Below are 13,563 nucleotides of genomic sequence, written 5' to 3'. Positions count from 1 at the left end.
AACAGGAACTGAGAATTGAAGCACTCCATACACATGTGCTGGCGTTTTTGCTGGGGCATGAACGCGTGGAATTGCTATGAATTCCTGTTCGCCTGATATCCACAAATTGAATGTAATCATCAGTTGTAAGTTGACAAAAGTTATTTATATGAACAGTTTGAGTGTAAGGGTAGCAGATACATATGGTTTAGGTTAATGTGTTTTAGGAACCCGACCCCTGATGACGCTCACGTAGCAAAACACAAGCTGTGTAGGGTGCGGGATACTGTGTGCGATAAAGGGAGTTGTTGTGAATACCAGCCTTGAGGATCCAGATGTAGTACTGGAAACTGCCAAATGACAGTGAAGCCTGCTGGTTGTGGAAAGTCAACTGTGGAGTGGAGGAGAACATTCTGGAAGCAATAACGAGTTTAATGATTGATAATATGGACAATATGGGCAATCAACAAAGAATTTAAAAGGACAGTTCTTAAAGAAGTTGGTCATCAAGAACAGCGTGGTTGACAAGATGAGAAAGCTGTAAATTATTTAAATGAATGTGTTGAAGCAACTGTTAATTGTAATAAGAGTTGATGAGTAGGGTTCCCGGTGGTAGTGAGGCATATGATGTATTAGTAAGGTCTGGTACAAGGCTTGGAGGAAAATACCATCAGGGACGTCCAAATTCTTAAATTTCGCCGTCTCTAGATGTGGACATCCCTAGACATGGACATTTCTGATTTTTGGTGATTTTCGAAACCAAGGACATCCATCTCAGAAATTACCAAATGCAAGCCATTTGGTCATGGGAGGAGCCAGCATTTGTTGTGCACTGGTGGTCCTGACATGCCAGGACACCAACTGGGCACCCTAGGGGACACTGCAGTGGACTTCATAAAATGCTCCCAGGAACATAGCTCCTTTACCTTGTGTGCTGAGCCCCCAAAACCCACTACCCTCAACTGTACACCACTACCATAGCCCTTACGGGTGGGTTTCTGGTGGGTTTTGGAGGGCTCACTGTTTCTTCCATAAACGTAATGGGGGTGGGGGGGGGGGATGGTGCTTTGTCCGCCTGTCTGAAGTGCATTGCACCCACTAAAACTGCTCCAGGGACCTGCATACTGCTGTCATGTACCTGAGTATGACATCTGAGGCTAGCATGACATATTTTGAAAGATGTTTTTTGAGGGTGGGAGGGGGTTAGTGACCACTGGGGGAGTAAGGGGAGGTCATCCCCAATTCTCTCCGGTGGTCATCTGGTCATTTCGGGCAACGTTTTGTGCCTTAGTCGTAAGAAAAACAGTTCTGGGTGAAAACATCCAAGTGCTCGTCAGGGACGTCCTTTTTTTCGAGTATGGGTCAAGGATGTTCAAGTGTTAGGCACACCCAAGTCCTGCCTTCGCTACGCCTCCAGCACACCCCCTTGAACTTTGGCCGTCCCTGCGACGGAGTGCAGTTGGGGACGTCTAAAATTGGCTTCGATTATACCGATTTGGACATTTCTGTGAGAAGGATGTCCATCTTCCAATTTATGTCGAAAGATGGGCGTCCTTCTCTTTCGAAAATGAGCCTAATAATGGAATTAGAAAAGGTACAGAGAAGGGCAATGAAAATGATGAAGGGGATGGGATGACTTCCCTATGAGAAAAGGCTAAAGTGGCTAGAGCTCTTCAACTGGAGAAAAGATGCTGAGGGGAAATATGATAGAGCTCTATAAAATAATGAGTGGACTGGAATGGGTAGACGTGAATCACTTGTTTACTCGTTCTAAAAATACTAGGATTAGGGACACGCAATGAAGCTACAAAGTAATAAATTTAAAATGAATCAGAGAAAATATTTCTTCACTGAACATATAGTTAAACTCTGGAATTAGTTGCCAGAGAATGTAGTAAAATCAGTTAGCTTAACTCTATATTCTATTATTAACATTGACCAGGAAAATGCACTGCTTATTTCTAGAATAAGCAGTATAAACTGTATTGTACTGTTTTGGGATCTTGCAGGTACTTGTAACCTGGATTGGCCACTGTTGGAAACAGGATACTGGGCTTGATGGATTATTTGTCCTGTCCCAGTATGGCAATATTTATGTGCTTATGTCAGGAGCAGACAATTTGTAATGCAGTAGTCCAAACCCCATCCTTTTATGTGAAAAAAATAACAGTTACAGAAGTTCAAACACATAACTTTGCAGACTGCTTATGAACCCATTTTTAAAACAGTAAAAACCTAAAGACTGAATCTCAAATGAGTAAGAAGTGAACGCTTGCTGAAAGAGATTGTTGGTTAAAATTAATTTCCTTCGTCCTTGTGTTGTAGGGGATGGCAGAAAGAACAGCTCAAGAGAGGACCAAAGACAGCTAGCCTTATTGGTAATGGAGACCTTGACAGTTCTTCTCCAAGCATCAAACACAAATGCAGGTAATTAGACCCCATGAATGAAATACTGCAAAGAGCTGCATATGTGAAAATTCCTGTCCACAAAACTGTAGTTATAAAATGTGGTGCCCATAGAAACCTCAAGAATGCAATTAATCGGCACTCTCCAACTCCAAAGTGGGGACAGTACTGGCAAAAAATAGTTTTATTGTAGAAGTAGTAGTAGAAGTCCATACTGACACAGGAGAGCAAGGAAAAGTCTTCTGATCAAGTACTCCTCTGAGGCTTTGTGCCACTGCAGACTTCCCAGCTCATCCTTAAAGTCAACTCAGGATGGCATGTTTGTTTGTTTATTTTATTTATGATATTTTTATCCTGTTCTAATAATCTATGCCTTTGACATTGTAGGGGTTGTTCCTTGAAACAGCTCCAAGGCGAAACAGTCTAGGTCAGATAAGCAGCCCCTTAACTGATTATTTGCCATATCTTTAAGATGAGTATTCTTACATTCAGAATATAAAATAAAAAAATATATAAAGTATAAGATATGTAAGAGAGTTTATAAGTCAGAAGTTATAAGAGTTTTACACCAGTGGACCGATGAGGAGGTGGGTGTGTGATTCTTGCTAATATAAGGTTTGGTTTAGCAAGTGGAACCGCCGAGGTCCATGTTATAGATCCTTATTTGGTGGAGGCTAATGATTTGATGGATGATGAAGGACCTCCAGAAATAATTGATGTGCAATGATTATTGGTGTTGAGACTGAAGTACAGTTTAAGCATTTAATTTTTTATCAACTTCAAAGACAAAAGATAATAGAAGAGTAGCACCTGTGTCCACTTTCTCTAGAAATGATTCCAGAATGTCAGATGCATCCAAACTATCTGGAGAAACCTCATTGTTATTACCACTAGTTGGCAGGGTTTATTATTCTCCCACTCGTTTCTTCTTAGATGGCAAATACTAAATTTTATTTATTGGGGATAACTTTTCATTAGGATGTTCCAATATTTCTGTCATATAATTGTGAATTGGCTCCCTTGCTGATAGCATAGACGTTCTTGGAAAATTCCAAAAAGGTTGCAGCTCCTTAGCTGGTTCTCAGTTTGCTCTAACTTTCATTGTATCCCTGAGAAAAATGTAAACCTTTCTGTTGTTGTTCCTGAGTTTCCTTATCTTTTACTTCTAAATCATTAACTTTACCCAAAACCATTGCCACTGTATTGGCTCATGAAACTAGATTATCAGAAGTCTGCTCCACTAAACTCAGTCTTTTACTCACATTTTTTATCCAAGGTGACAATTGCCTTCCATATAGGAAAGAGAGTAATCTTCATCGGATCCACTGTTGTTAATAAGTTTGCAGGGTGTTACACCTGTGCCACTTGACTCACCATTTCCAGCTGTTTCTCACCAGCAGTCTCTAAACTCCCAACTGAACCATTTCAGGAGGAGCCTCTGGAAACTCTGTTGCCAAGTCCTCTTTCACTCATTCTCTTCCCCGTGTCCAATCTGATGAGGCTCATTGGGGAGTTGACCACCAGAGGCTGCTGTGGAATGTGGGCTGGCTTACTAAGCGACATGCTATCCTTGAGGGGTGTTGGCCCTTCCTGCACTGAAATGCCAGCCAAGAAACCTCCGATTCTGCACTGCATGGTCACTCCAGAACGCACATCTATGCAATATAGAAATCTTTAATTATAAATCATTTAAGTAATGGACTATCACATCAAGCGCACTCAAACCACAGCCATACCATTCAGACCAAATGATCCAATGAATCACAGAAACTACAAAATCACAATAACGAATTGCACATAAGTGTAAAAATTGTCTTATGAGTTTTATAATGAGAGAACTCAACTCTAACGATGTATCATTGTCAAAAAATACTTTGCATGAATCACCAAAACATAATCCCTTCAAATCATTGGCGTCTCCCTTAAACATGAGCTGTCACAAGAGGTCATGAAAGCCATTTTCTTTCAGTGGCCGCAAGGGGCAGGAGTGAGGGGCCTGCACTCCTGTCCCCAATGACTACCACAGATCACCATGGCTAATGGTAGGCCTGGGAGGAGGGTCTACTTGGACGGCTGAGACGGAGGATCCTCCGGAAGGGGGTCTTGCCATGGGCTGGGGAGGGGTAGGGAAGAGGGCCATTTGTTGGGGGGCTCAAGGGCTTTTTTTATTTAACCCCCTCCCAAAAAATAAAATCAGTGTTGGGAACCACATAGCTAGGCTGGCCAAAGTTAAGACAGCTTTGGAACTGTTCTAAATTTGGCCAGTTACCTATGTGGGTGCTGGCACTGAATATTACCAGCACCTGCCTAACCCCGAGCTCCTTCCTAATGCTGCCCCCCCCCCCCATACCACCCCTGTTTTTAGCGGCGATCAGAGGCGATATTCAGTGGCACTGCCTGCTTTAGTTCCAGTGAATATCAGGGGGTAGGTGGCAACAAGCGATTTAAGCAGGCATAAAACTCTCCTACCTGTGTAAATCTTTTTGAATATCAGCCTCATACTAAACAGAATCCATTACCTTGTCAAGAACAGGTCAAGCAAGAAAAGACATTAGAGAGATGTTTCTGAAGGAAAATAAAACATTTTACTTTGGACTGTATCTGGGAAGACTGAAATTGACCAGGAGATTAATTCATTCTTTCTGTTTTCTCCCTCCCCTAGGGGTTTTTAGGGAGTTTGGAGGTGCACGGTGTGTACATAATATAGTGAAGTATCCACAGTGTCGAGAACATGCCCTGATGATTGTGCAGCAATTGGTCTTGTCCTCTAGTGGTGATGATGATATGGGCACTTTGTTAGGACTAATGCACTCGGCTCCTCCCACAGAACTGCAGCTCAAAACAGATATATTACGGGTAAGTGCAGCGGCAAGTTTTTTTCACCATCTTATCCACAGAAACAGACTATGATGGTAAATCAAGCCTATAAGGCCTATGTAGTCTTGCCAGTGTACTTCCTACTTTTCTTTCTTGAATGGGTTCTAAAATCTGGTTTTAGGGTGAGATGAATATGAATGCTGTTTATCATTCTTCGTGATGATGTGTTATGAATTCATCTGATATTAGTTTTATCTATCTATCTATCTATCTATCTATCTATCTATCTATCTATCTATCTATCTATCTATCTATCTATCTATCTATCTATCTATCTATCTATCTATCTATCTATCTATCTATCTATCTATCTATCTATCTATATAGTTAGATAGTGAACATCCCTGGTTTAATGTGGAATGATACAAAGTTGGTGACCTTGTGGGGTGTATCTGCTTAGTCATGATATGCTTTGTGGCTCTGTAGGGTCTGGGTCTGCTTTTCTCTAGAGGGGGTCTGTCAAGTTGGCACCTTCTGTTCCATGGAACTATCTCCTTTGCAGTCTCCTCCCCTGCAGTTTCTCCCTATCTGAGGTGGGGGAGGGAGGCAGGGCATACTGCTCCTTTGTGCCGCTTACTGCCACATCACTACAAGGGGTAGTTATTAAGCTGCAGTAAAATATGCAGATTTACCATGCCAGTCATTGGCTTGTTAGTGATGGCATGGTAATTTTACTTTTGCTTTGCTACAGCTCAGGAACATTGCTAGCTCCTTGCCACAACAACATAAAAATAATGGGCCCCAAGTCCGGCCACTTTTTAAAGAGGCCAGTGGTATCAGGAGCATCATTCCACTCCTCCCCTCAGGTCATTGCATCAACCCCTTATTTGGCAGCTTGAATCTTAGCAGTAGTACTACAGGACTATGGCTATGGTGCATTATTTTGAACCCAAACATCAACAGTTCAGGAGTGACCGAGGAGTCGTTCTTTTCCCCCAAACTAGCCGACAGGGGTTTGGAGAGTACAGGTTAGAGCTTTTATGTGTGGAGCAGGTCTCCCTGCATTAACCCCTTCAGAAGCCTCCTAGGTGCATCAATCTGTGCATTAGCAGCCCAATGTTACTGGGGAAGAAAGATACTATTACCTCAAAGACAGTGTTATTTTTCATAAATAATGCAACTTTGCATCATCAATAATACATGGTTTCTCCTCACTTAATGCACTTTTTTTGTGCAGTGTAGGTTAAAGGCAGATAACACACAATTTTGCCATTTAGCCTGTATTATTTGACAATAAAATGTACATTATTCCCTTAACACACGTTAGTAACTATAGCTATTCACCTCATCTCCTTTCCACTGGTTGTGTAATTCTGTTCTACGGCAGGTCCTGTTCAAGCTATGGAACATCTATAGGAAGTCACATAATGTGGTTTGACAAGGATGTCTTGAGCTCATTTTCATCTTCATAGTTTTTTAAATTATATGCCAGAATAGCATGAGAGAGAAGTTACATTGCAGGTTGCTTTGTATCATTCACAAAGACAAAAGTACTACAGTGTAAAAAAAAAAAAAAAAGAAAACAAAAAATCAAAACAAAAACCCATTCCATGAGCTGCAGTACATATTTGATTTTTTCTGTTGGAAATATTATCAGCAATAATAATAGGTTATGCCATATGTCATCAATAATAGTAAATTATACCATCTGCCTCTATGAAAACAACTAGAGTTTACATGAGTAATAATAATCACCATGCAGCCCAATGCATCAGAGGCTCCTTTTGCAAACAGGTTGTGATTGTAGTGTGTGAGCTGCCATGTGGCTTCAAGGGGCAGCACAGTTCAGCCCCCCCCCCCCCCCCCAAAAAAAAAAATCATATGAACTTGACAGCATTTTACAGTTATACAGTACTATTGTGACCGGCTCTGGGAATCGGTGACTAAGGGGTCCTTTTACTAAGGTGCGCTGAAAAGTGGCCTGCGCTGGTGTAGACACATGTATTGGACGTGCGCATGTCCATTTTTCAGCACACCTGCAAAAAGGCCTTTTTTTTTTGGCTGAAAATGGACGTGCGTCCATTTTGGACCTGAGACCTTACTGCCACTCATTCACTTAGCAGTGAGGTCTCGCGCGTTAACCGGGCGGTAATCATCAGTGCGTGTACAATGCCGATTATCGCCCAATTAGTACCATGCACCGGAAAATAAAATATATTTTCCGGCGCGTGTAAAAAATGAAATTACCGCCTAGGCCACATGGTAGCTGGGCTGTAGTTCCGAATTGGAGCATGTTGTGCGCGTGCAGGCATCTATGCGCCTTAATAAAAGGGCCCCAAAAGTCTCAGATCCAAAATGTTGAAAATTACCAGTTTTTTATGTCATAGGTTCATAAGCTGTCTGAAAAAGTTACATGTTTGAACTTCTGTAACTTTTTTTTTTCACATAAAAGGATGGGGTTTGGACTGTTGTATTAGAAATTTGTTCTGACAGAATTCATTAAAAACTTCATTTTTTTTTGTTTCTAACGACTTCAGTCACCTTTTCCCAGTGATGATCACTATTTACAAAATCAGAATTGTCCACCCCCACCCCCTCTAGACTTTCAGTTCAGTCAGAACCTGCCCCAGGTGGGACCATATGATCATGGCCCTTCATTGTAGCTGTCGAGGGTTTTTCCCCATTTTTGTCAACTCTTCTCTGCCTGGGTTGTCATCTTGCTGAGAGGAATGGTCTGCATTTCCCTCTGGAACTCAGCAAGCTTGCACTTTTAAGGCAGATGGGAGGTTATTGTGTGGTGGTTGTTTTAATCAAGAGTCTTTTTATTTTTTAAACACATACCTGGAGAGGATACAGAATTCAGATATGTTTCATGAGCATCCATTAGCTTGTTCTCTGTTTTCTGAGTTTATACCATTTGACAAAGGTTTTAAGAGTTTTTTTTTAAATACTTTTTTCTGTGAATTATTTTAGATCATTTCTGACCATCTCTAGGAAAAGGTGACTAAAGTCAACAGAAACAGAAAAAAAAGAGGTTTCAATGAATTCTATTAGAACAATTTGTAATATATGTGACAAAATTAAAGTTTCAGAAACTGAAACATGTAACTTTTTTCAGAGTGCTTATGGCCCCATGACATAAAACAAAATCGGCCATTTCTCAGGGAAGGCCACATTTGTGCTACCTTTATGCTATTTTGTAAATTGTGGGTTTGCTGCAGGACCGGGGGGGGGGGGGGGGGGTGGATGGGGGTCAGGTCTCTTCAAAATGAAGTGTCACAGCCCTCTTTGATCCAGAGCTGATAGTTTCTCCAACTGAAGAAAAAAAAAACTGCACTGAGACCTTTTTCCAAGTTTAAACCATTTGTGTGGCATAGCAAATGTTAATTGTGTTCGAGAATTTCACCTAAAATACCTATATTATCATGTGTTCTTTTGTGATTTTTTTTCCCCCTATGGGATATCCTCAGTCCCTGCTGGTTGTGCTAAGAGAAAGTCATCGTACCAGAACGGTTTTCAGAAAAGTGGGAGGATTTGTGTATGTCACGTCTCTTCTGGTTGCCATGGAGAGATCCCTAAGCAGTCCACCTAAGAATGGCTGGGAGAAAGTGAACCAGAATCAAGTGTTTGACTTGTTGCATACCGTGTTCTACACGTTGACTGCAGCCATGCGCTATGAGCCGGCCAACTCACACTTCTTCCGAACAGAGATCCAGTATGAGAAGCTGGCAGATGCAGTTCGGTTACTGGGCTGTTTCTCAGACTTGAGGAAACTCTGTCCCCTGAATGTCTTCCCCTCAAATATACAGCCTTTTCAAAGATTGCTGGAAGAGGACCTAATATCTGTGGACTCGTTGTCTCACACTTTAAGGCACTGCAGTAAACTCTTCATTTACCTCTATAAAGTGGCCACAGACTCCTTTGACAGGTATGCATTTGACATCTACAGTTCAGTAAAAATGAAAAAAAAAAAATAGAAGAATTGAAAATGCTGTGAGTAATAATGAGCAAAAACTGCTTTTGTGGGTGCAGAGCTTATAATATATCTTATGTCACAAAGGCATAAGGTGATGATTGTAGGTCTGTTAGTGTTATCCCATCACCAATTAACTGGCATATCTGGATGGCTGATATGTCTAATACATGGCCTTTATTCAACTATGGTGTTTCCTACCCAGCTTTTCAAACTTTTTTCTCTTTACCTTGTCCATGGAAAACCATGGCAGCCCCTGGTCAATCAGATCTGGCATCCTTCTGTCATAAATATCAGTGAGCAAGGATGGGGCAGAATCCAAATATGTTAGAAGCTCATGGGGGAGTAGAAGGACAGCCAAGCCACCTTAAAAAAAAAAAAAATCTATGTTCATTTTCAAATAACTCTTAGCCTTTATGTTCATAACCATGATGTCTGTTTAATGCCTATCTATCCCTGTATGTGGTTTCTTCTAAGACTGTAGCTTATCCTTTCTTTTCCAGAGATCAGGGTTACTCTACTTTCTCAGAAACCTCATGTTTCTACTACTTTCGCCTCCCCTTTATAATGCTAAACCTTCCCTTTCCCTTTGTTCCACTGATAGGGCTGTGGAGCTTTTACTGAGCTGTACTTTTATGATTGTGATTCAAAGTTCCCCTAGTGTTTTGCCCTGTTGCTTGAGTTTTATGTTTCTTTGGTTCGCTTTTTTCACCTTGCAGGGCTTTTCTGTTTGAGCATACAGATGGAAGAATTGAGTTAACACAGATTTAATCTTAAGAGCATTCCGGCAAACGTGTTTGTCCTCTTAACCAAAAAGCCAGCTATAAACATCATATGTATACTGTGCATGTATGTGTTTTTCCTAATGCTTGCACTTGTGTGATGGTCCTTGTGCTCCTGGCTGGTTCTGGAAGATGGTATTCTATTACACATGTACTCATGTTCTTGTAAAAACTAACAAGCCTCTGACCTCTTGTTCTCTTTCTAACCTGACTGTCCCACCCGTGTCTGTTTTGTCTGTAGTCGTGCAGAACAGATCCCTCCTTGCCTGACAAATGAGACTTCTCTCCCCTCTCCTTGGGGCACACCAGCTCTTTCCCGGAAAAGGTACTGCTGTTTTAAGAGAACCTCATTGTGTATCTTTCTCGCTTAATGTTTCTTATGAAAAAAACACTGATTTGCCTGCTTTTTTTCCACCTGCATATGTTTGTGCATGTCTGTGTATTGTCATTGCCCCAGGTGGTGGTTGTTTTTTTTAGTAACTTATTTCCATGCTACAGGATGTTAATGCTGTCATTGGTGACATCTCACTTTTCACCTAGAAAATCTTAATGGAAATTAAACATACATTGAAGATTCTTTAAATGTGAATTTTTCTCCATCTCACCTTTCCCACTATTTATGCAAGCAAGTAGATGTAATAACCTGGGAATGAGAGAATAGGATACAGCTCCTGACAGAACTTTTCCTAATGTTGGTCTTTGAGATTCTTGAGGCCTTTTTGAGTACTGCTTTCAAAGGGTTGCCTAAACCAGAAATAGAACAGGGGCTTTTCTGTTAGCAGTAAACTTGACTGCTAGGCCTGCCTTTTAGTTCTCTGTAACATTCTTAAAAGAAAGCATTGCCTTTTCTAGGAAGTTACTGCTTATTTAAAGGTGGACTGTGGTCCATTGTTAAGTGTGTTACTGTGATGGAACTCTAATCACTTAGTAGTACATGACGTGGTAAATTTAGAAATGTTTTTAAAAAATCAGGTTGTCATTTTAGTACTTTTTAATATGGCACACAAAATTGATTCCAATGGTGCTGAAGTAATGGAGACAGAAATTAAGGAAGCTAATAAATTTGATTTTATTTACCCTAGTATTGACTGGATAAATGCCAAGTCCAGAAATGCTAGGAAGGTAAAGTTCCTAGTGCTTCATGGAGCAACTGGTTCAGGAACCAACAAGAGGTGGAGCTGTTTTAGATCTAGTTTTTAGTAGAAGGGAGAACTTGGTGCAAAAAGTTACTGTGTTAGGGCCACTTGGCAATAGTGATCATAACATGATTACGTTTGAGATAACTGGAGTGAAGATACTAAGGAAATCTACTGTATTAGCAAGCAAGAGGAAAGAAGCAGCTGCATTGATTATGACTTTAAATCAGGCATGGATGATGGTTAAAAATATCATCTTAGAAACCCAGGCCAGATAATATACCCATGTATTAAAAAAGGTGGAAGGAAGGCCAAACAGCCAGATATGGTTAGAAGGTGAGGTGAAAGACCCTATTAGAGCTAAAAGAACATCTTAAAAAAAAATTGGAAAAAAGAAGTACCGTAAACACTGGCAAGTCAGATTTACAGTAAAAGCATTGATAAGGAAGGCCGAAAGAAAATTTGGAAAGAAGCTTGCCATAAGGGCAAAAACTAATTGTAAAAATGTTTTCATATATGTTAGAAGCAGAAAGCCTGTGAGGGAGTCAGGTGAAACTTAGATCATCAGGTGTAAAAAGGACAATCAAGGAAGACAAGGACACAGTGGAGAGTTTACATGAAATAATTGCTTTGATCTTTACTGAGGAGTAGGTAAGGGAACTACCCATGCCAGAAATGGTATTTAAGAACATCCACATTGAAGGAAAGATGCACTAAAAAATCATTAAAGCCCTTCCCTTACCGATTCCCTTAGCGAATCGGTAAGGAACGGGCATGCATCAAGGAAAATGAATGCAAATGAGCTGCTCGTTGTAGCTCACTTGCATTCTCTATTTAATCGGTAATCGGCCAGTCGGCCAGTGGAGCATGCGCAGAGCAGCCAAGCGTTATGCCGGCTGCTCTGCGCATGCCAAGGATGTCCTTTATGGACGTCCTTCACTCAAAAAACAACAAAAAAAGGACGTCTCTGGTCGATTGTGTAACATTTCCATTGTTTACTGCTTTGCATGTTAAAGGCAGGCTTACATCAGGCAATTAGGAAGGACTTCTGTGGAGAAAAAAAAATCCAAGTGCTCGTCAGGGACGTCTAACAATGAGCTGGACGTCTTCCTGCAGCTTTTGTGATGGGCGTCCTTCTTGGACGTGTTTTTCCTAACTGCAGTGTTTTCAGCTTGCACCCCCCCCCCCCCCCCCCAGGATTGGAACGTGCGAGGACGTCCATATCAAAACTTTGTTGACATCCCTCCCTCTAGGTCTCTCTCAGCCAATCCCAGCGCATTTAGCTGATACTGGTAACAGCTAAACGCGCTGGGATTGGCTGAGAGAGACCTGGAGGGAGGGACATCCAAAAAGTTTTGATTTGGACGTCCTCGCACATTCCAATCTTTTGTGTGTATGTGTGGGGGGAGGGGGGGGTGCAAGCTGAAAACAACCTTGGAGGGGACTGTTGAGAGAACTGTGCTTGTGGTCAGTTTCGGCAGGTAAGAAAAACAGGGACGTATTTTTTTTTTTTTTTCTTCTTCAGAGAAGTCCTTCCTAATTGCATATAAGAAAAACACGTCCAAGAAGGACACCCATCACAAAAGCTGCAGGAAGACGTCCAGCTCGTGTTAGACGTCCCTGACGAGCACTTGGATTTTTTTTTTTTCTTTCCGATTCCCTCACAGCAGCCCCAACGAGAGGTGCAGACCTCCCGTTAGGGGTATCCCTGGTAAGGGAATCAGAAAATGGTAGTGTATCTCATTACAATACGGTTTCTACACATTATAATACTAATTTGCTCATCTGCATTCCATTTTCGTTAGCTGCTACCGTGATCAGAAAATGGCTGGGAGAAGCCTTAGTGCATGCCAGGGTTTACTACTTGCTCATTAATGGCTCATTAAGTTTAGTGTATCTGGCCCTGAGCCAGATCAATGGTCCATCTAGCCCAGCATCCTGCTTCCAGCAGTGGCCACGATAGGTCACAGGTACCTGGCAGAAACCCAATTAGTAGTACTATTCCATGCTACCAGTCCCAGGGCGTGCAGTGGCTTCCCTAATGTCCAACTCAATAACAGTCTCTGGACTTTTCCTCCAGGAACTTGTGCAAACCTTTTTTAAACTCATATGCTAAACACCTTTACCACATCCTATGGCAACGAATTCCAGAGCCTAACTGTTCTTTGAGTGAAAAAATGCTTCCTCCTATTTATTTTAAAAGTATTTTCAATCTCATTGAGCATCCTCTGGACTTTGTACTTTTTGAATGAGGATTTTGTAGACCTCAAGCATATCCCCCCTTAGTCATCTCTTTTCCAAGCTGAAGAGCCCTAACCCCTCTTTATTCTTTCCTCATATGGGAGCAGTTCCATCCTCTCTATCATTTTGATCACTGTTCTTTGAACCTTTGTAATTCCACTATATCTTTTTTGAGATACGGCGACCAGAATTGAACACAATTCTCAAGGTGAGGTTGCACCATGGAGCA

General features: G+C 41.4%; 1 protein-coding gene across 5 annotated transcripts in view; it reads left to right on the top strand.

Moving 5' to 3' along the window:
* The window catches only part of WDFY3 (WD repeat and FYVE domain containing 3), a 655,707-nt gene that overhangs the window by 261,115 nt on the left and 381,029 nt on the right, over positions 1 to 13,563 (top strand). For all 5 annotated transcript variants that reach the window (XM_030190597.1, XM_030190598.1, XM_030190593.1 and 2 more), the window contains 3 exons: positions 2,305 to 2,406; positions 5,048 to 5,241; positions 8,673 to 9,130. In XM_030190597.1, the coding sequence (XP_030046457.1) occupies positions 2,305 to 2,406; positions 5,048 to 5,241; positions 8,673 to 9,130 (754 nt within the window). The remainder of the gene's footprint in view (positions 1 to 2,304; positions 2,407 to 5,047; positions 5,242 to 8,672; positions 9,131 to 13,563) is intronic.

The sequence above is a fragment of the Microcaecilia unicolor genome, chromosome 2, assembly GCF_901765095.1.
Source record: "Microcaecilia unicolor chromosome 2, aMicUni1.1, whole genome shotgun sequence".
In the NCBI taxonomy this organism is placed as follows: domain Eukaryota; kingdom Metazoa; phylum Chordata; class Amphibia; order Gymnophiona; family Siphonopidae; genus Microcaecilia; species Microcaecilia unicolor.
Note: the sequence above shows the minus strand (reverse complement) of the source record. Positions and strands in the feature narration are given on the sequence as shown.